The following is a 21,820-nucleotide window of genomic DNA, read 5'->3' on the forward strand; positions in this document are numbered from 1 at the left end:
GTTATGCAATGTAAACCACCCTTTATGAGAAATGGCTGAAACATTCCTGCTATGTTCTTACAGAGACTTACTGTGCCTATTATACTTATTTGGTTTGCATTCTTATTTTCTCAATTACTTTGGAAATGTATGTGCTTTTAATCTTACACTATTTCACTTCAATTTTCAATTACCAGCATACCCCAAATATATTGGCTATGGAGTATATAGCTGACTATGATTTTTGTTTGAAAATATCAGTCTTAAAGCAACACAATAGACTTTTTCATTGCTCAAAATATATATATCCAAGATCCTTGTGATGCTACATCAACTCACAACAGGTTGGATGACACCTCTGTCGTTGCTTGAGAGCATCTGTTTCACTTGCACTGGCACTATGCAGTTTCGGGGTTCGGGTAGGAACCTGGACACAAAAATGACTACAAAATTTGGCTGCTTTATGGCATACGTCATATCCCCCTCCTCGCCATATCCCCCTCCTCTCTTTAGAGTAGCGTAGCCAAACCGAGGTGAACGAAGTTAGACGTGGTTGTCATGGCTGAAGCGACAAAGAAAAGGAAGAAGGTGAAGGTGTTGTCCGAGGAGACAAAGAAAAGAAAAGGGGAGAGCGATAAAACAACAGCTCGAACAAGGATTAATATTGGCCCAGCTTTCACACGCTGGCGAGAGCTGAAAGAGGAGGGATGCCCAACCGATGGTGACCTGGCGCTGTTATTGCTGTTACCCTCTACTGAGGAGACTCACTGTCTGCAGGTCGGCTGCCTCAGGTACATTTTAAGATAAAGTGTTAGCCTACATACAGACAGCTTTCATTTTAGTTTGTCTTTAACAGTTTGCTGCTAGTACCACGAGCACGATGTGCTTGTGTCGACAGCGATCGTAAATCATAATAGCGGTAAGAGAGACTGCGGACAGAGCAGATTGAAATATGGCTTTCTACATGCTGATCACATGTATTGATAAAGTATTGGCTTGGCTGGCAGAGGTTTTATCGCACTTACTTAGAGTAACAGGCGTAGTTGTCGTCAACTAGAGTAATCTTGAAGTTATATTCCCTTCATCTGCACCGCAGCCTCTCTGCTGTTGTCTGACTTCACTCTGTTGAGTTTGCGTGTGTGCGCACGCACGCTGTGAGGAGGAGGTCAGCCCTGAGATGCAGAGAGCAACTCATTTCTGAGTTTCGAAAGTGAATAAATAAATAAAGCAATCGGCCTAATCATCTATGTACAAAATGCTACAAGGCTACTTTACCTTTTCTGAAGACATGATGATCGTGCATTACACGGCCAACTTCAGGAAGTTCACCAGTATCGTTGGCTTGTCAACAAATGCACATGCAGAAAGATTTTTTGCGACAGTTGTAACAGACAATACCATCTTTTCGTCTGTAGGGGGACCCCGTGAGGTAAAAAGCACAATCCTCCATTGTGTTGCTTTAAAGCTAGCATGTTACTCTTGCTGACCAAGATGTTTTTTAGAAACTGTTCTTGTGTTTTCCTATGAAAAGTAACGCAACCAAATTTGTACACATACTACGTGTGATTACTTGATTAATGTGCTGATGGGATTAGACAAGGAAGGGGTCCTGAGCGGTCTTGTAAGGAGGAAAGTTGGGGTGGTGAATGGGTCACAGAAACACAGACTTTCCCCCAGGACTTTCCCCTGGAGATGGAGTTTGGAATCGTGTGAGCTTTGAGTGAAATTTCAGTAATTTTAAGGTACATCCTCACCATGTATTTTTCCTAAACCTAACCACAGTAACTTAACTTGCCTTAACCTAAGCTCCTTAACTTTTCGTTAATTATGTAACTGTAGCTTAATGACATAACATAATTCACGGGGCAATAATCTGCAAGATATCATACAAACTGTTGTGTCTGCATTTTTGTAGGGTATCATACAAACCATCTTATGACGAAACATTGTGCTGACGAGGGGACATAGTGGGATAATAGCACGCTTAATTTCCCAAGACCCCTTTGGTCAGTCACAATTTGAGACAGTAGAATGGGACTAAATAACTGTTGATCACTGACAAAGTAAAAATGCAGCTACAAAGTTGTGTTTTAAATTAAGGGTGGCTGCATTTTAGTTCTTACAAATGTGAAGTTCAATAATACCTGAGATGTGATGACTTCTATGGATGCCATGAAGCGATCAGCGATGATGGATACACCCAGGAAGATGTACATGAGACAGAGGAAATAGACAACAGCCCTCCCCGCCTGCTCCCCTACTGGAGGGTTGAGTGGCAACCACACCGGCAGCAGGACACCGGGTTTACACACCACAACGCCCGAACATGTCCGCTTGCCTGACCCCGTAGCATTACCAGAGGACTGAGGCTGCTCCGGGGCAGATGCTCTCTCCACAACCTGGGGCCTGATGGAGTTGCATGGGTGGGCCAGGAAAAGGAAGGAGAGGAAGAGGAGTGGGGATAAGTGTCCCATGATATCCCTGAGTAAGGAGGGGCTTGGGGGTCACTGAGAGAGATGCTGGGTCAGAGGACTCTCCTGGGGGAACAGAGTAAGGCAGACTGTTTTAAGAAAGAGATACAATGGGGTGCAACAGATACACAGTGTGTTTGTTTAACTTGTTTCTATCTAAAGATTCATTTCATTTTATACAGGGATAGGGGTCTAAAAAAGGAAAGAAAAAAGCACAAAGAATGAACAAAATCTTTACAGTACAATCAGCTGATCATTTCTGATACTAGTGCAAAACAACACGAGTCGTACTTCACTGTCAAGACCAGTAATGATGAAGTTGTTACGATGTGTTGGAGTTTAGGTTTTATGTGATTTGGATGTCAGTGTCTGTGTGTCTTGTCTGTTGTTACACCACTTTGGCCAAGACTTAAAAATCTCTGCAACTACTGGATAGGTTTACATGAAATTCGTTCAAGCATTCATGTTCCCTTCAGGACGATTTGTCATCACTTTGGTGATTTATCTAACTTTTACTTTGTCCAGTACTTTGGTTTATGTCAATATGTAAATATTTGCAAAACTAAAGACATCACTGAGGGCCTGAGCTGGGTGCTGCATACTGACTCAGAGGTGAGAAAGGCAAGGCAGAGACTGTTTCACCTGAGATGCTTCAGGAAATTCCTGGTCTCCCCTCAAATACTGAAGGATTTCTACTCCTGCACCATCGAGAGCATCCTTGCAGGGAACATCACAGCCTGGTATGGAAACAGCATCCTATACCACTGTTAGGCCCTGAAAAGAGCAATTTGTTGGCTGAACATACTATACGTGCTGCTTTACACTGCATAAAAGGACATTTACACCAGGTGCTGCAAGAATAAGGCCAGGAGAATCATCTAAGTTCTAAACCACCTGGATATCTGCCTTTGCTCCCTGTTGAGTTCAGGAAGAAGGTACTGGTTACACCAGGCAGCACTGAAAAGCTCAGGAGCTTCTACCCTCAGGACACAAGGATCCTAAATGAAGACACTGCCTGAGCCAGCCCTGTCTTATAGTCTTATATTCACTATTATGGTCCTTTTTTTAATGCACAATTTGATGGAACTGACAGGATTACATTTTAATGGATTATATTTTACATGACTTTCTGTGACAAAAAAAGATTGACCAGTCAATTGACATTCCCATCAGCCTCAGCTATACTTTGTGCTTGGTGCTGATTAGCAAATGTTAATGATGGCCAACATTGTAAAGATCATACCTGCCTAACATCAGCACCTTAGCATTGTCATTTTGATATGATGGCATGCAATGTTAGCATTGTGTTCAATGTTAATACCCTTTGTCAATTAATATTACATGCAAAACTAGTTTCAAGCACCTGTATGACCACACTGACATGCAGTACATAGAAAAGGGCATTACATTAATTACATGTAAGGGTTTTAGACAGTTTCTCATCTTTAACAAAAGCTACTGTAGAAGTGCATTTTACCTAGACTAAAAGTTTTTCCAAGAACCAATGCCAGACGTGCTGACGTATTGCGGTAAGCGAGTTGTGTCATTTCCGGTGTTTCTGTGACAGCATCTCTATACTGCTCTAGTGAATTCTACTAGCCTGCTTTCTGACGCACATTGGCAGACCAGCAGGAGCAGTCGAGAGGTCGGAGTTCTGTGGAGAGAGACTGCGACTGTGAACGTGGCCGTGAGGAGACAAAGTTGCTGTTTGGAGTACTGCGGTGGGCAAGTGCGGGAATATCGACCGACGGCCTGTATAGGTCCAGACCGGTGTTCCTGCTCTGCTTGTTGCGGTCTCTGGCAGTGGCTGTGTACAATATCTGAGGCGGTCAGAAGTGCGCACGTGAATATTAACCTTTATTTTTCCTTCTCTGCTTCTGTTCTGTATACTCTCTTTGGGCCTGGTAGCCTCTTTGATACATGGCTTCGGCCATGAGGGGTAACGGGGGAGGGGTGCAGGACTGGGAGAGAGGTGAGGACAGATCTAGATCTGTGGGGAAGCGTGATCGCTCGGACACCTCTCTGGAAAAAGAAGATAGGAGACTGAAAATGGTAAAGCCTTTGGAAGAATTTAAAATTTTCTTCAAAATGAAGGATCAGGTTGCTGGAGGCTTTAGAGCTGTGAATCCGCTGAAGATTGCTGAGTCTCTTAGGTGTGTTGGAGAGGATATAGATGCACGAAACCTCCCCAGTGGGGTGCTTCTAGTGATGTGTAGCACTAGAGATCAACTTGGAAGAGCAAGAAAAATTGGGAAAATTGGAGGAAAGAAAGTGGAAATCTCAGTTTCGGAAAAGAAAAACGTGACTAAAGGTGTTATCTATGGTGTTTGTGCTGATGTGACAGAGAGAGAGAGATATTAGAAAACATTAAAGGAGGAGAAGTAAAGGAAGTGAAGCGGTTTAAAGCCAAAGAAGGGGGGAACCCAAACTCTCCAGTTTGGATAACCTTTGAGGGGAATTTTCTCCCAGCAAGGGTGTACATTGGCTGTCTGTCATACCAGGTGAAGCAGTTTCAAAGGTCCCCACTTTGGTGTTTTAAATGCCCAAGGTTTGGGCATATGGCTATGTCATGCAGAGGAGATAGGCGTTGTGCCAAATGTGGAGGTGACCATGATGTAGCGAACTGTGGAGTGTCAACTCCTAAATGTTGTAACTGTGGAGGAAGTCATTCGGCTTCATTTAAGGAGTGTGGCCACTTTATAAAAGCAAAGCAAGTTCAGGAGGTCAGGGATGAGCACAAGATCTCTTATGCGGAAGCTCTGAAGAAAGTGGAAGGGGCTGGTGATGCAAGTACCCTTGGAAAAATGAGAACAGGTGGGCCTTTGGTGTCTCAATCGCCTCCATCCATCATAGCAAGGGATAAAATTGTGATAAAAAAAGAATCCTTGATGGCTTTCACTGTTGATGTACTGTACGGAGCTCGAGAAAAGAAGTCCAGATCTGATATAATTAAATGTGTGTCTGAAGCAGCAGTCAGGTTTCTGGGTCTGAAAGTCTTTGCTCCCCAATCTCTATATGAGTACATGAGGTCAAGCCAAGAAAAGACAAGCTGCATTGACAGGGAGGATGATGAGGACGGAGAAGATATGGATGAGGGTGACTTCATTGAAGATTATGATGATGTTTAAAATATTTAAGATGTTCTGCATCCTTCAATGGAATGCAAGTTTAATCACCAATGGTCAGGTGGTCAGGAACTCAAAAAGCTAGTTCGAGACTGTGAAATAAAACCTGATCTAATTTATATCCAGGAGACATGGTTAAAGCCTCGTCTAGATTTTATTATTCCTGGATATGTATGCCTGCGTAAGGACAGGAATGACAGGCCAGGAGGAGGATGTGCTACTTTTGTTAAGTCCAATATGCAATATAGAATTTGTGAAGGTGATACGTCTTTTGAAAATTTAATTGTTGAGGTATGGAGCCCCCAGGGGAAAATATGCATTGTTAATTTTTATAATCCTTGTAAGCCCCTCATTCTATCTGAGCTTGAGAACATAATGAGTAAGGCTAGCAGCTCGCAAGTCATCTGGGTAGGAGATTTCAATGCCCACAACCCTCTGTGGGGAAGTAAGGATAGAGATACAAACGGGGAAATAATAGAGGAATTGTTAGATAACTCTAATTTAGTTATAATAAATGATGGACAACCGACCCACTTTGAAATTAAAACTTCTAAAAGGTCATGCTTAGACCTGACTCTGGCTCCACTGGCTCTTGCAAGGGTAGGGGAGTGGAGTGTCTTGAGTAAAGACTCAATGGGAAGTGATCACTTCCCAGTTTTATCCAAGTTTGGAAGACCTCTCATAAAGAAATCAGAGAACAGAGCCAAACGATTTGATTTCTCTAGAGCAAAGTGGGATAAGTTTGAAGAGGGGATAGCTGCAGGCCTAGAGAGTATTTGCAGTGATGGGTCAATTGATGATTTTAATGATTCTTTAATAGCAATGATCTTGACTGCTGCTTCAGAAGCAATCCCCTTTAGAAAGATCCCTAAAGAGCAAGCCATAGTTCCATGGTGGAATAGCAAATGTAGCAAAGCTATAAGCATGAGGAAACTTGCGTTTAAAAAATTACGTAAGAACCCTTCCCAGGAAAATGTCATGAAATACAAGCGTTATTGTGCGTTGGTGAGGAAAACTGTCAAGAACGCAAAAAGGAAATGTTGGAGAAACTTTTGTGGGACGCTAGGACCAGACACTCCAGCCAAACAATTATGGTCTAGAATTCACAAAATGTCAGGAAAAGTTGTTAAAACAACAATTCCAGTTCTAAAGGACAGGCACACTGAGGCCATTTTTAGTAAAGATAAGGCAGACATGTGTGTTAAAACTTTCCAAGATGTGCATAATTCAAAATAGGTCATATAATGCATTTTTCTCTTTAAAAGAGCTTAAAGAGGCAGTAAAAACTGGGTTAAATACTACTCCAGGTCAGGACGTAATAAGCTATGAACTGCTTAAACACTTAGAAGAGGGAGCACTTGAAGAAATGTTGGCACTCTATAATTATGTTTGGGAGGCTGGAATGTTACCAACAAAATGGAAACATGCATTGGTTGTTCCAATTTTGAAGCCCGGAAAAGATCCATCTTCTCCATCATCCTATCGACCGATAGCATTAACATCAGTCATGTGTAAAGTAATGGAAAGAATGGTTACAAATAGGTTGATGCACTTTCTTGAATCTAATAATTTTTTTGTTAATTATCAAAATGACTTTAGAATTGGCAGAAACACAATGGATTCTGTTGCTGTCCTTGACCAGGACATAAAGGAAGCTATTATAAATAAAGAAGCTGTGATCTGTGTTTTTCTAGATATAGAGAAAGCATATGACTCCATGTGGAGGGAGGGTGTGCTGATGAAGCTGCATGACGCTGGCGTTCATGGCAGAATGTTTTATTGGATTAAGGATTTCCTTAATCATAGAACTATTCAAGTGAGAATAGAAGGTATTGAATCTGAAAGTGTTGTGGTTGAAAATGGTACACCGCAAGGTTCAGTTATTAGTCCAGTTCTCTTTAATGTTATGATAAATGATATCTTTGAAAATGTCCAACAAGGGTTTGGTAAATCATTGTTTGCAGATGATGTTGCCCTCTGGAGGAGAGGGAAAAACATGCATCACGTGTTCTGTCAAACACAACAGGCCTTAGATCAGGTTGTTAAGTGGGCAGACAAGTGGGGATTTAAAATCTCTGCACCCAAAAGTAAATTTATGGTTTTTGGCCTAAAAAGGAAGGTTCCCCCTCTAAACCTTACAATGATATACAGAGCAATAATAAGGTCTACTTTAGACTATGGATGTGTTGTATTTGGCTCAGCCTCCAAATCTGTGCTTGAGAAGTTGGATCAGCTTCAGGCCAAAGCTCTAAGAATATGTTGTGGAGCTTTCAGAACAACTCCAATACCAGCTCTGCTTGTTGAAATGGGGGAGGCTCCTCTAAGAATAAGGAGAGATAAGCTTGGGCTTCATTATTGGTATAAATTGTGTACTATTAAATGTGTCCCATTTGCTAAATGTCTTTTGGAAAACTGTTGGGAATTTGTTGGTAATGAAAGGAGGTCAAACTTCCTTAGTCATATTAAAAAGCTCGCCTTGACCTTTGGGCTTGAAGGAGACAGGATGTGCATGTCTCTCTGTTCCCCTGTCCCTCTCTGGTTTATACCTGAACCTGAAGTTCATGTATCCTCTCTTGAAAACATAAAGACATATAATGAGGTTAATGAGTATGTTAATAGTCTCCAAAAAGAGTATGTTCAAATTTTTACAGATGGATCTGTGGACCCAATATCTGGAAAGGCTGGTTTTGGAATGTTTGTGTCAAACTTTAATATTCAACTGAGCATCCGAGTATCTAACAAGTTGTCTATCTTGTCTATCTTATCTGAGCTCCTAGGGATCTTGTGGGCCATGTGGTGGGTGGAGGTTGTTAGACCCCTAAAAAGCATAGTTTGTTCAGATTCTAAAGCTGCCTTGTTGGCCGTGAAGAATGGAGCATCAAGGGCTCAACCTGACCTGCTACAGGAGATCTTGTGCTGTCACTATAGACTTGGGAAAACTGGATGTAATGTGGAATTAATGTGGGTACCAGGCCACTCAGGTATAGAAGGAAATGAAAGAGCCGACCAACTGGCAAAAAAATCCCTTGAAAAAGATACTGTTGACCTGAATGTGTTTCTTGGGAAGCCTGAGTGCTTTCAAGTTAGCAAAGAAAAATTAGAGGAACAATGGCAAAAAGAATGGAGAGAAGACCAACATGGCAGACATTACTTTTCCCTGCAGCCATCTGTTAAAAGAAGGAGGCTACAGATTAAAACTGGAAGAAAGGATGATGTGGTCTTAACTCGTTTAAAACTGGGGCATTGTGGTCTGGCCAGCAACCTCAAAACAATAGGCAAGAACCTAAATGGTCTCTGCCAGTGTGGGAAGTTGGAGACACCGCAGCATGTAATGTTTGAGTGCAATAAATATTGGGGTGAAAGACAGCAGATGTTTAGGGAGTTATCTAAGTTGGGTTTTTCTTCCTTTTCTTTCAAATCTATATTCTCTTCTGATGCGGACTTCCATCTAATTGGAAAAGCAATAATTCTTTTTCTCCGGTCAGCTGGACTATATCAGAAAATCTAAACTGAATAGATCAATCTGACCTGTGGAGGGCAGCATTACACAATTTAGTGTACAGCCTGCCGGAATTCCATTAGAAGAAGAAGAAGAAGAAGAAGAAGAAGAAGAAGAAGAAGAAGAAGAAGAAGAAGAAGAAGAAGAAGAAGAAGCAGCAGCAGCAGCAGCAGCAGCAGCCTGCTTTCTGCTTTCTCACTTCAGGTGCTTTAACATCTACTTCAAGTCTTAACCCACACTAGTTCTGTTTAAGCACTTATAGCTCTCCTCCTTTTTACCACTTTCTTGCTAATCTCTTAGCTGTTGTTTGCACGTTACTAGCCTTGGTAGCTACCTTAGCTTAACACTTAGCGATGGCTTCTCCCTCTGCTCTTTCTTGCTCGGTGTGCCAAATGTTTAGCTATGCCTCTGCCTCCTTTAGCGACAGTGGTAATTGTAACAAGTGTAGCTTATTTGCTGCGTTGGAGGCGAGGCTTAGTGAATTAGAAGCGCGGCTCCGCACCATGGAAAACCATTCAGTAGCTGCGGTAGTTAGCCAGCCCCCTGTAGCCGGTGCGGAGCCACATAGCATAGCCTCTGCTAGCGGTCCTCCGGTAACACCCGTTCAGCCGGAAGGTTGGGTAACCGTTCGTCAGAGGCATAGCTCCAAGCCGAAGCTCACAGCTCACCACCAGCCTGTTCACGTTTCCAACCGCTTTTCCCCACTCAGCGACACACCCGCTGAGGATAAAACTCTGGTTATTGGCAGCTCTATTCTGAGGAACGTGAAGTTAGCAACAACAGCGGCCATTGTCAAATGTATCCCTGGGGCCAGAGCGGGCGACACTGAATCAAATTTAAAACTGCTGGCTAAAGGTAAACGTAGATTCAGTAAGATTGTTATTCACGTTGGCGACAATGACACCTGGTTACGCCTATCGGAGGTCACTAAAATTAATATTGCCTCGGTGTGTGAATATGCAAAAACGATGTTGGACTCCGTAGTTTTCTCTGGACCCCTCCCAAATCTGACCAGTGATGACATGTTTAGCCGCATGTCATCATTCAATCGCTGGCTGTCCAGGTGGTGTCCAGCAAACAATGTGGGTTTTGTTAATATTTGGCAAACTTTCTGGGGAAAACCTGGTCTTATTAGGAGAGACGGCATTCATCCCACTTTGGATGGAGCTGCTCTCATTTCTAGGAACCTGGCAAATTTTATTAGGCTAGTAATTCAATCAATCAATCAAACTTTATTTATATAGCGCCTTTCATACATCAAAAATGCAACCCCAAAGCGCTTTACAAACTAAAAACATACAACAACAACAAAAAAAAATACTACAAATATTGAAAACCCGCCCCTCCCACCCCCACATAACAGAACAGGGGAGGACAGGAGCAGGAGAACTGTGGGTCGCCACACGAGCAGCGCCCCATTTACTTAGATAAAAAAAGGAGAACAAGAGGGAGGAAGAGGGGAAAAAAAAGCAACTCCCAAACTAGGCTCCTGTAGGGGGGCACAGTGTGGGAACAGGAAAAAAAACACCTCAGCACATAAGCAACATAATAAGACATTACAACAAAACTCGAAGACTTGCACATATGGGAGGGGGGGAGGGTGTTGGAGAGGGGAGGTGTCGCAGCACAGACACTGGGGGGCGCGCACGCAGCCACATTTGGGCGCATCGCATCACCCTCCCATGCTACATTGCTACGAAGGGAGGGAGGGGGGGAGGGAGCCAAGAAGGCGTTGAGTTGGAGGGGGTGTGCGTGTTATATGTGTCTTCATGTGTGTGTATGTGTAAGTCCATGTACTTCATCTCCACTCAGTCCCAACCCATTGTCTCTGCCGTCTGATAACTGATGACGAAGACACGGCCGTTGCCGTGGAGACGACCTCGGAGAGTTCTGATCCAGAAACAAATCGAATTCAAATCCCTGACAACCCAGAGTTGAGATCAGGACTCAGAGTCGCAGTCCTATACACTTCTCTGAGCTTCTAGTGCAGTTACCCAGCCATAGTTTTCATAGTTTTATACAAACGGTGTCTGTCCCCCGACCACCTAAATTATTAAAATCCAAAATTAAACAGAGGAGTTGTGCATAACAACCTCAGAAAAATTAAAACCTCTTCTGTGACAGAAAGACAAAACAGGAGAATTAAATGTGGACTGTTAAATATCAGATCTCTATCGTCTAAAGCACTGTTAGTAAACAAATTAATTTCAGATAATCATATTGATTTACTCAGTCTCACCGAAACCTGGCTGTGTCCAGATGAATATGTTACATCAATCAATCAATCAATTTTATTTATAAAGCCCAATATCACAAATCACAATTTGCCTTACAGGGCTTTACAGCATACGACATCCCTCTGTCCTTATGACCCTCACAGCGGATAAAGAAAAACTCCCCAAAAAAAACCCTTTAACGGGGAAAAAAAAACAGTAGAAACCTCAGGAAGAGCAACTGAGGAGGGATCCCTCTTCCAGGACGGACAGATGTGCAATAGATGTTGTACAGAACAGATCAGCATAATAAATTAACAGTAATCCGTATGACACAATGAGACAGAGAGAGAGAGAGAGACAGAGAGAGAGAGAGAGAGAGAGAGAGAAAGATGCAGGTAATGACAGTAGCTTACAACAACATTATTGAAAGTAATAATATTATAGTTATAGTTCTGGCTACTGTGGTACAATTTGTTGAAAGTAAGTATTAATATCTGGCAGTATACATGTGTGACAATAGTCATAAGTGTATAATAACAGTAGAAGTATGACTAATGACTAATGATGGCAGCAGCAGCAGGAGGCATCTGGCAGGACCACGGCAGCAGCACAACCACACACGTCACGCTGTCCAGGCACCGCTGCGATATGAGTTAATCTGAGAGGCAGTGGAGCACAAAGGCTCTGGAGAAAAAGCCGAGTTAGTGACATCCAGAATGGCCGAGTTAGCAAGATGCAGTAATAGAATACGAGAGAGAGAGAGAGAGAAAGAGAGAGAGAGAGAGAGAGAGAGAGAGAAGGAAAGAAGGTGCCCGGTGTATTATAGGGGGGTCCTCCGGCAGACTAGGCCTAAGTCAGCCTAACTAGGGGCTGGTACAGGGCAAGCCTGAGCCAGCCCTAACTATAAGCTTTATCAAAGAGGAAAGTCTTAAGTCTAGTCTTAAATGTGGAGACGGTGTCTGCCTCCCGGACCGTAACAGGAAGATGATTCCACAGGAGAGGAGCCTGATAGCTGAAGACTCTGGCTCCTGATCTACTTTTGGAGACTTTGGAGACTTTAGGGACCACGAGTAACCCTGCGTTCTCAGAGCGCAGAGTTCTGGTGGGATAATATGGCACTATGAGCTCTCTAAGATATGATGGAGCTTGACCATTTAGAGCTTTATAAGTTAACAGTAGGATTTTAAATTCAATTCTGGATTTTACAGGGAGCGAGTGCAGAGAAGCTAAAACAGGAGAAATATGATCTCGTTTCTTAGTTCCTGTTAGTACACGTGCTGCTGCATTCTGAATTAGCTGCAGAGTTTTTAAGGACTTACTAGAGCTACCTGATAATAGAGAGTTACAGTAATCCAGCCTTGAGGTAACAAAAGCGTGGACCAATTTTTCTGCAGCTTTTCGGGTCAGGATAGGCCTAATTTTCGCAATATTACGCAGATGAAAAAATGCAGTCTGTGAGGTTTGTTTTAAATGAGAATTAAAAGACAAGTCTTGATCAAATATTACTCCGAGGTTTCTTACGGTAGTGCTAGAGGCCAGAGCAATGCCATCTAGAGAAACTATGTCATCAGATAAAGAGTCTCTGAGTTGTTTGGGGCCAAGAACAATAACTTCAGTTTTGTCTGAATTTAACATCAGGAAATTGGTGCTCATCCAAGTTTTTATGTCTTTAAGGCAGTTATGGAGTTTAGTTAATTGAAGCATATATAGAGTAAATAGGATTGGTCCGAGCACAGAACCTTGCGGAACTCCAAAACAAACTTTGGTACGTAAGGATGATTCATTATGAACGTCAACAAACTGAAAACGATCAGATAAATAAGATTTAAACCAGCTTAGTGCAGAACCTTTTAGGCCAATTAAGTGATCCAGTCTCTGCAGTAGAATTTGATGGTCAATTGTGTCAAACGCCGCACTAAGATCTAATAAAACAAGTACAGAGACAAGTCCTTTGTCTTAAGCAATCAGAATGTCATTTGTAATTTTAACTAGTGCTGTCTCAGTACTATGATGCACTCTAAATCCTGACAGAAATTCCTCAAATAAATTACTATCATGGAGAAAATCACACAGCTGGTCTGCGACTACTTTCTCAAGGATCTTTGACATGTCTATAGTTGGCTAACACCTCTGGATCCAGGGTGGGCTTTTTTAGTAGAGGTTTAATTACAGCTACCTTAAAAGACTGTGGTACATAGCCTGTTAATAAGGATAGATTGATCATATTTAATATATGAGTGTTAACTAAAGGAAAGACCTCCTTAAGTAGCCTAGTTGGGATGGGGTCTAAGAGACACGTTGATGATTTAATTGAAGAAATCACTGCAGTCAATTCTTGAAGAGAAATTGGGGAGAAGCAATCTAAATATATATTAGGTTTTACAGCTGTGTTTGAGGTTAGATAGGTACTATCTGAGGACAGGAGATCATGAATTTTGCCTCTAATAGTTCGAATTTTGTTATTAAAAAAGCTCATAAAATCATTACTGCTAAGGGCTAAAGGAATACAAGGCTCAATAGAGCTTTGACTCTCAGTCAGCCTGGCTACAGTGCTGAAAAGAAACCTGGGGTTGTTCTTATTGTCTTCTATTAATGCTGAGTAATAGTTTGCTCTGGCATTGTGGAGGCCCCTCTTATAAGTTTTGAGACTGTCTGTCCAGATTAAACGAGATTCTTCCAGTTTGGTTAATCGCCAACTCCTTTCAAATTTTCGCGATATTTGTTCTAACTTACGGGTTTGAGAGTTATACCAAGGAGTGAACTTTCTTTGCTTTTTTAACTTCTTTTTAAGAGGAGCTACAGAGTCAAGTGTTTTTCGCAGCGAGCCTACGGCGCTATCGACAAAATGATCAATTTGGGAGAGGTTAAAGTCGGTACAGGAAACCTCTGTTACTGAGGGACTTGGTATTGAATTTAACAACGGAGTAATCTTTTCCTTAAATTTTGCAACAGCACTATCTGATAAACATCTAGTATAGTAACTGTTGCTGAGTGGCGTGTAATCGAGTAAAAAGAAATCAAAAGTAATCAGATAATGATCCGATAGCGAGGGATTCTGTGGAAAGACTTTTAGGTTATCAATTTCAATTCCGTACGTCAGAACTAGATCGAGGGTATGGTTAAAACAATGAGTGGGTTCATGTACACCCTGACTGAAGCCAATGGAGTCTAATAATGAGATAAACGCGGTAGCCAGGGAGTCATTATCAACGTCGACATGAATGTTAAAATATGTTACAATAATAACTTTATCTGATTTAAGAACTAAACTGGATAAAAACTCTGAGAATTCAGATACAAATTCAGAATACGGGCCAGGAGTACAGTACACTATAACAAATAAAAGTGGCTGCGAGGTTTTCCAGTTCGGATGTAAAAGACTAAGAATGAGGCTTTCAAATGAATTATAATCTAGTTTAGGTTTAGGGCTGATTAACAGACTAGAATTAAAAATGGCTGCAACTCCCCCTCCTTGGCCGCTGCCTCGAGGAATGTGGGTATTATTATGACTGGGAGGAGTGGACTCATTAAGACTAACATATTCACCTTGACACAGCCAGGTTTCAGTGAGACTGAGTAAATCAATATGATTATCTGATATTAATTCGTTTACTAACACTGCTTTAGACGATAGAGACCTGATATTTAACAGTCCGCATTTAATTCTCCTGTTTTGTCTTTCTGTCACAGAAGAGGTTTTAATTTTTCTGAGGTTGTTATGCACAACTCCTCTTTGTTTAATTTTAGATTTAAATAATTTAGGTGGTCGGGGGACAGACACCGTTTGTATAAAACTATGAAAACTATGGCTGGGTAACTGAACAAGAAGCTCAGAGAGGCGTACAGGACTGCGACTCTGAGTCCTGATCTCAACTCTGGGTTGTCAGGGATTTAAATTACTAATAAAATTTGCCAGGTGCCTAGAAATGAGAGCAGCTCCATCCAAAGTGAGATGAATGCCGTCTCTCCTAATAAGACCAGGTTTTCCCCAGAAAGTTTGCCAATTATTAACGATACCCACATCGTTTGCTGGACAACACCTGGACAGCCAGCGATTAAATGATGACATGCGGCTAAACATGTCATCACTGGTCAGACTTGGGAGGGGTCCAGAGAAAACTACGGAGTCCGACATCGTTTTTGCATATTCACACACCGAGGCAATATTAATTTTAGTGACCTCTGATTGGCGTAACTGGGTGTCATTGCCGTCGACGTGAATAACAATCTTACTGAATCTACGTTCAGCTTTAGCCAGCAGTTTTAAATTTGATTCAATGTCGCCCGCTCTGGCCCCAGGGATACATTTGACTATGGCTGCTGGTGTTGCTAACTTCACGTTTCTCAGAATAGAGCTGCCAATAACCAGAGTTTTATCCTCAGCGGGTGTGTCGCTGAGTGGGGAAAAGCGGTTGGAAACGTGAACAGGCTGGTGGTGAGTTGTGGGCTTCGGCTTGGAGCTGTGCTTCTGGCGAACCGTAACCCAACCTCCCGGCTGAACGAGTTACCGGAGGACAGTTAGCAGAGGCTAAGGCTATGCTATGTGGCTCCGCACCGGCTACAGGGGGCTGGCTAACTACCGCAGCTACTGAATGGTTTTCCATGGTGCGGAGCCGCGCTTCTAATTCACTAAGCCTCGCCTCCAACGCAGCAAATAAGCTACACTTATTACAATTACCACTGTCGCTAAAGGAGGCAGAGGCATAACTGAACATTTGGCACACCGAGCAAGAAAGAGCAGAGGGAGAAGCCATCGCTAACTGTAAAGCTAAATGAATCCACTCCTCCCAGCTATAATAATACCCACATTCCTCGAGGCAGCGGCCGAGGAGGGGGAGTTGCAGCCATTTTTAACTCTAGTCTGTTAATCAGCCCTAAACCTAAACTAGATTATAATTCATTTGAAAGCCTCATTTTTAGTCTTTTACATCCAACCTGGAAAACCTCGCAGCCACTTTTATTTGTTATAGTGTACCATGCTCCTGGCCCGTATTCTGAGTTTTTATCCAGTTTAGTTCTTAAATCAGATAAAGTTATTATTGTAGGCGATTTTAACATTCATGTCAACGTTGATAATGACTCCCTGGCTACTGCGTTTATCTCATTATTAGACTCCATCAGCTTTAGTCAGGGTGTACATGAACCCACTCACTGTTTTAACCATACCCTCAATCTAGTTCTGACGTACGGAATTGAAATTGATAACCTAACAGTCTTTCCACAGAACCCCTCGCTATCGGATCATTATCTGATTACTTTTGATTTCTTTTTACTCGATTACATGCCACTCAGCAACAGTTACTATACCAGATGTTTATCAGATAGTGCTGTCGCAAAATTTAAGGAAATGATTACTCCGTTGTTAAATTCAATACCATGTCCTTCAGTAACAGAGATTTCCCGTGCCGACTTTAACCTCTCCCGAATTGATCATCTTGTCGATAGCGCTGTAGGCTCGCTGCGAACAACACTCGACTCTGTAGCTCCTCTTAAAAAGAAGTTAACAAAGCAAAGAAAGTTCCCTCCTTGGTATATCTCTCAAACCCGTAAGTTAAAACAAATATCGCGAAAATTTGAAAGGAATTGGCGATTAACCAAACTGGAAGAATCTTGTTTAAGGTGGGCAGACAGTCTCAAAACATATAAGAGGGGCCTCCGCAATGCCAGAGCAAACTATTTCTCAGCATTAATAGAAGAAAACAAAAATAACCCCAGGTTTCTTTTCAGCACTGTAGCCAGGCTGACTGAGTCAAAGCTCTATTGAGCCTTGTATTCCTTTAGCCCTTAGCAGTAATGATTTTATGAGCTTTTTTAATGACAAAATTCGAACTATTAGAGGCAAAATTCATGACCTCCTGTCCTCAGATAGTAGGCCTACCTATCTAACCTCAAACACAGCTGTAAGACCTAACCTAATATATATTTAGATTGCTTCTCCCCGATTTCTCTTCAAGAATTGACCGCAGTGATTTCTTCATCTAAATCATCAATGTGTCTCTTAGACCCCATCCCAACTAGGCTACTTAAGGAAGTCTTACCTTTGGTTAACACTCATATATTAGATATGATCAATATATCCTTATTAACAGGCTATGTACCACAGTCTTTTAAGGTAGCTGTAATTAAACCTCTCCTAAAAAAGTCCACCCTGGATCCAGAGGTGTTAGCCAACTATAGACCAATATCTAATCTTCCCTTTCTTTCAAAGATCCTTGAGAAAGTAGTCGCAGACCAGCTGTGTGATTTTCTCCATGATAATAATTTATTTGAGGAATTTCAGTCAGGATTTAGAGTGCATCATAGTACTGAGACAGCACTAGTTAAAATTACAAATGACCTTCTGATTGCTTCAGACAAAGCACTCGTCTCTGTACTTGTTTTATTAGATCTTAGTGTGGCGTTTGACACAATTGACCATCAAATTCTGCTACAGAGACTGGAACACTTAATTTGCCTAAAAGGTTCTGCACTAAGCTGGTTTAAATCTTATTTATCTGATCGTTTTCAGTTTGTTCACGTTCATAATGAGTTATCCTTACGTACTAAAGTTTGTTTTGGAGTTCCTCAAGGTTCTGTGCTCGGACCAATTCTATTTACTCTATATATGCTTCCTTTAGGTAACATCATTAGAAATCACTCTGTAAATTTCCATTGTTATGCGGATGATACACAGTTGTATTTATCTATGAAGCCAGAACAAAGTAATCAATTAACTAAACTTCATAATTGCCTTAAAGACATAAAAACCTGGATGAGCACCAATTTCCTGATGTTAAATTCAGACAAAACTGAAGTTATTGTTCTTGGCCCCAAACAACTCAGAGACTCTTTATCTGATGACATAGTTTCTCTAGATGGCATTGCTCTGGCCTCTTGCACTACCGTAAGAAACCTCGGAGTAACATTTGATCAAGATTTGTCTTTTAATTCTCATTTAAAACAAACCTCACAGACTGCATTTTTTCATCTGCGTAATATTGCAAAAATTAGGCCTATCCTGACCCGAAAAGCTGCAGAAAAATTGGTCCACACTTTTGTTACCTCAAGGCTGGATTACTGTAACTTTCTATTATCTGGTAGCTCTAGTAAGTCCTTAAAAACTCTCCAGCTAATTCAGAATGCAGCAGCACCTGTACTAACAGGAACTAAGAAACGTGATCATATTTCTCCTGTTTTAGCTTCTCTGCACTGGCTCCCATTCTGTAAAATCCAGAATTGAATTTAAAATCCTACTGTTAACTTATAAAGCTCTAAATGGTCAAGCTCCGTCATATCTTAGAGAGCTCATAGTGCCATATTATCCCACCAGAACTCTGCGCTCTGAAAATGCAGGGTTACTCGTGGTCCCTAAAGTCTCCAAAAGTAGATCAGGAGCCAGAGCCTTCAGCTATCAGGCTCCTCTCCTGTGGAATCATCTTCCTGTTGCGGTCCGGAAGGCAGACACCGTCTTCATATTTAAGGCTAGACTTAAGACTTTCCTCTTTGATGAAGCTTATAGTTAGGGCTGGCTCAGGCTTGCCTTGTACCAGCCCTTAGTTAGGCTGACTTAGGCCTAGTCTGCCGGAGGACCCCCTATAATACACCAGGCACCTTCTTTCCCTCTCTCTCTCTCTCTCTCTCTCTCTCTCTCTCTCTCTCTCTCATGTCCTGTTACTGCATCTTGCTAACTCGGCCATTCTGGATGTCACTAACTCGGCTTCTTCTCCGGAGCCTTTGTGCTCCACTGTCTCTCAGGTTAACTCGTATTGCAGCGGTGCCTGGATAGTGTGACGTGTGTGGTTGTGCTGCTGCCGTGGTCCTGCCAGATGCCCCCTGCTGCTGCTGTTATCATTAGTCATACCACTACTGTTATTATACACATATGATTATTGTCACACATGTATACTATCAGATATTAATATATTATTATTAATTATAATATTATTACTTTCATTAATGTTGTTGTAAGATACTGTCATTACCGTCTGTCCTGTATCTCTCTCTCTCTCTGTCTCATTGTGTCATACAGATTACTGTTAATTTGTTATATTGATCTGTTCTGTACGACATCTATTGCTCGTCTGTCCGTCCTGGAAGAGGGATCCCTCCTCAGTTGCTCTTCCTGAGGTTTCAACTGTTTTTTTACCCCGTTAAAGGGTTTTTTTTGTGAGTTTTTCCTTATCTGCTGTGAGGGTCCAAAGGACAGAGGGATGTCTTATGCTGTAAAGCCCTGTGAGGCAAATTGTGATTTGTGATATTGGGCTTTATAAATAAAATTGATTGATTGATTGATGTAGCATCTAACACTGCCCTAAAAGGGACCTATTTTTAAAGTTGCACCACCTCAGCTTTTTGTGTAAAAATACACCAAAATATGAAGATGTGGCTGAAAAACAACTCTGCAGTTCCTACTCAGAGCACCATCTCTTCTCCCTGTGAAACAGGGGCCGTATTACAGAAAATCACCCTAACTGCTTGTCCTATCTTAAGTTTAAAAGATAGAAAAACAAACAGTTTTTTCTATTACAATCAATAATTCAATTGATCAATCAGTCAGTCAATCAATCAAACTTTTATTTGTCACATGGAATTGTACAAGCTACAATTCTAGTGAAAAATGATCCCCTCAGATCCTTTCATTTGTGCATTGTAATTCAGTCCTTTGTTGCATCTTACAATGACTGTGTTTATAAGGTCTTCAGTATCCCGGTTTTGATTGGGGTTTTAAGTATCCCGTTTTTGGTTTTGTGCATGTAAACATCATATCCTGAATTCAGAAACAGGGTTATACCCTTTTCCCGGTTTCAAGAAACCCGGTTTTACCACCTGGAGTACTCCGATAGAAGCCGGGATACTGGAGCATGTATACGCCTTATCCCAGTCTCTGACGGCTGCCCGCCGTGTGCACAGGCGCCAGAGTGACGCACCAGATATACAAGCAACATGGCGGCAATGAGAGCTTCCCATTTCTGGAGCGACGAAGAGACTGAATTTTGCCTGAAAATGATGAAATGACAGCCAAATACCTATCAAAGTTGGTGACGTATTCAATATTTGTTGTCGCTCTCTCCTCCCATTGCTGAAGATGAAGTGGATGACCCATAGCTGTAATGCGACGTGAGTATTTACTAACGCTAAGCTCGCTAGAAGCCACAGAGGTCTCATTTTTGTCTTACTTCTAAATATAATAAATATATCACATGTCCCGCTCAATCTGTTGTAAACAAAAGACGTAAAAGACGTAACACACGCCTGCACAGATAGGATGCAGTGATCAGAAAACGGGTTACTGGTATTTATCATGTATACAGGGATATGAATAACTGGGTTTCTCTGTGTTCCATGTAAACATCATATCCCGGATATGCTCAAAGCCGGGATAAGCCTCAAAACCGGGATACTAAAGACCTTGTAAACACAGTCATTGTTGGCTGCTGCTTTATAATTGTTCATGTTTCTGAACGGTTGGTCCATGTTTTCTGGTTGTGGAATGTTTTAACTGTAGTTTCGATAGATGCTTCTGTTGTTTTACAATTAAATCCACCACAGACTCAGTGAATTTACTGATGTCATCATTGATGTTGGCAGTGGTGTCCTGGAATGTGCTCCAGACTCTGATTTGCTCCATCTCTTATGTCACTGGAGGCATGCGTTGTAGTCTGTCCCTACATCCTGACTCCAACAAGACGGCCACATGGTCTCTTCTCCCAAATATGGGCAGCTCTGCAGCGTATTCACAGCGTACAGAGGCATGTCCTAAACTCCTGGCTGTGTCCTATCCTGTCTCAGACCTCCTATCTTATCTTTAAAATCCTAACTATAACTGTAAATTTGATTCTTCAGTAGACACTCGTCCTATCATGCCTATATCTATGTTTAAATATACAGACTGCTTGTGTCTTTGATTAGAATGTGCCAGTAGGCTACTGGAGGTAAAAAAAAAAAAGCCACAATATCAATGGCTCTCATTTGTCAGTGGCTAGCTAGTTTTCTATCATGGACAACTTGAATTTGCGGTTGTATGCCTCCGCACAAGTTGCAGTTACAGTTTACATTCATGTCTGTGAAAACATGGATGATCTACTCAGCACAGTTTCAGATTCTGTTCCTGAGTTACCACGTTGCATAATGGCAAGAAACTGACTTCTGACCTCTTGGATATATAATATCATCACTTCATTATTACATCCTATTTGACATTTATGTGACATTTTGCCATAATTAGTGTATGCATTTTTGAGTTACAGCCAAAAACCTATTTTGTGAGGTCACATTGACCTTGACCTTTGACCATCAAATTTGAATCAGTTCATCCTTGAGTCCTTGAGACCTTTGTGCCAAATTTGAAGAAATTAAATCACATGGTTCTTGAGATATCATGTTCACAAGTATGAGATGGATGCAAGGTCATGGTGACCTTGACCTGTGACATCTACAATCTAATCAGTTCATCCTTTAGTCCAAGGGACATTTGTACCAACTTTGAAGAAATTCCTTCAAGTCATTTTTTTTTTATTTGAACTTTGGTTGATTTTCTCAACAAACAAAAAG

At 41.6% G+C, this 21,820-nt stretch overlaps 2 protein-coding genes across 3 annotated transcripts in view; one reads left to right on the top strand and one right to left on the bottom strand.

Moving 5' to 3' along the window:
• The window catches only part of slc8a2a (solute carrier family 8 member 2a), a 104,422-nt gene that overhangs the window by 44,214 nt on the left and 38,388 nt on the right, over positions 1–21,820 (bottom strand). Inside the window, exons 2-3 of one of the 2 annotated variants that reach the window (XM_033634520.2) lie at positions 3,093–3,224; positions 2,124–2,516 (exon numbers count right to left, since the gene is read on the bottom strand). In XM_033634520.2, coding sequence (XP_033490411.1) covers positions 2,124–2,453 — 330 coding nt within the window. In that variant the 5' untranslated portion in view covers positions 2,454–2,516; positions 3,093–3,224. The remainder of the gene's footprint in view (positions 1–2,123; positions 2,517–3,092; positions 3,225–21,820) is intronic. The other variant, XM_078172154.1, reaches the window with a different exon arrangement.
• On the top strand, positions 4,383–11,110 carry LOC117265865 (uncharacterized). The gene is made up of 2 exons (XM_078172171.1): positions 4,383–4,422; positions 9,426–11,110. Exons 1-2 carry the CDS (start codon positions 4,383–4,385, stop codon positions 10,316–10,318), a joined length of 933 nt encoding a protein of 310 aa, XP_078028297.1. The 3' UTR covers positions 10,319–11,110.

Source organism: Epinephelus lanceolatus, chromosome 11, assembly GCF_041903045.1.
Source record: "Epinephelus lanceolatus isolate andai-2023 chromosome 11, ASM4190304v1, whole genome shotgun sequence".
Taxonomy (NCBI): domain Eukaryota; kingdom Metazoa; phylum Chordata; class Actinopteri; order Perciformes; family Serranidae; genus Epinephelus; species Epinephelus lanceolatus.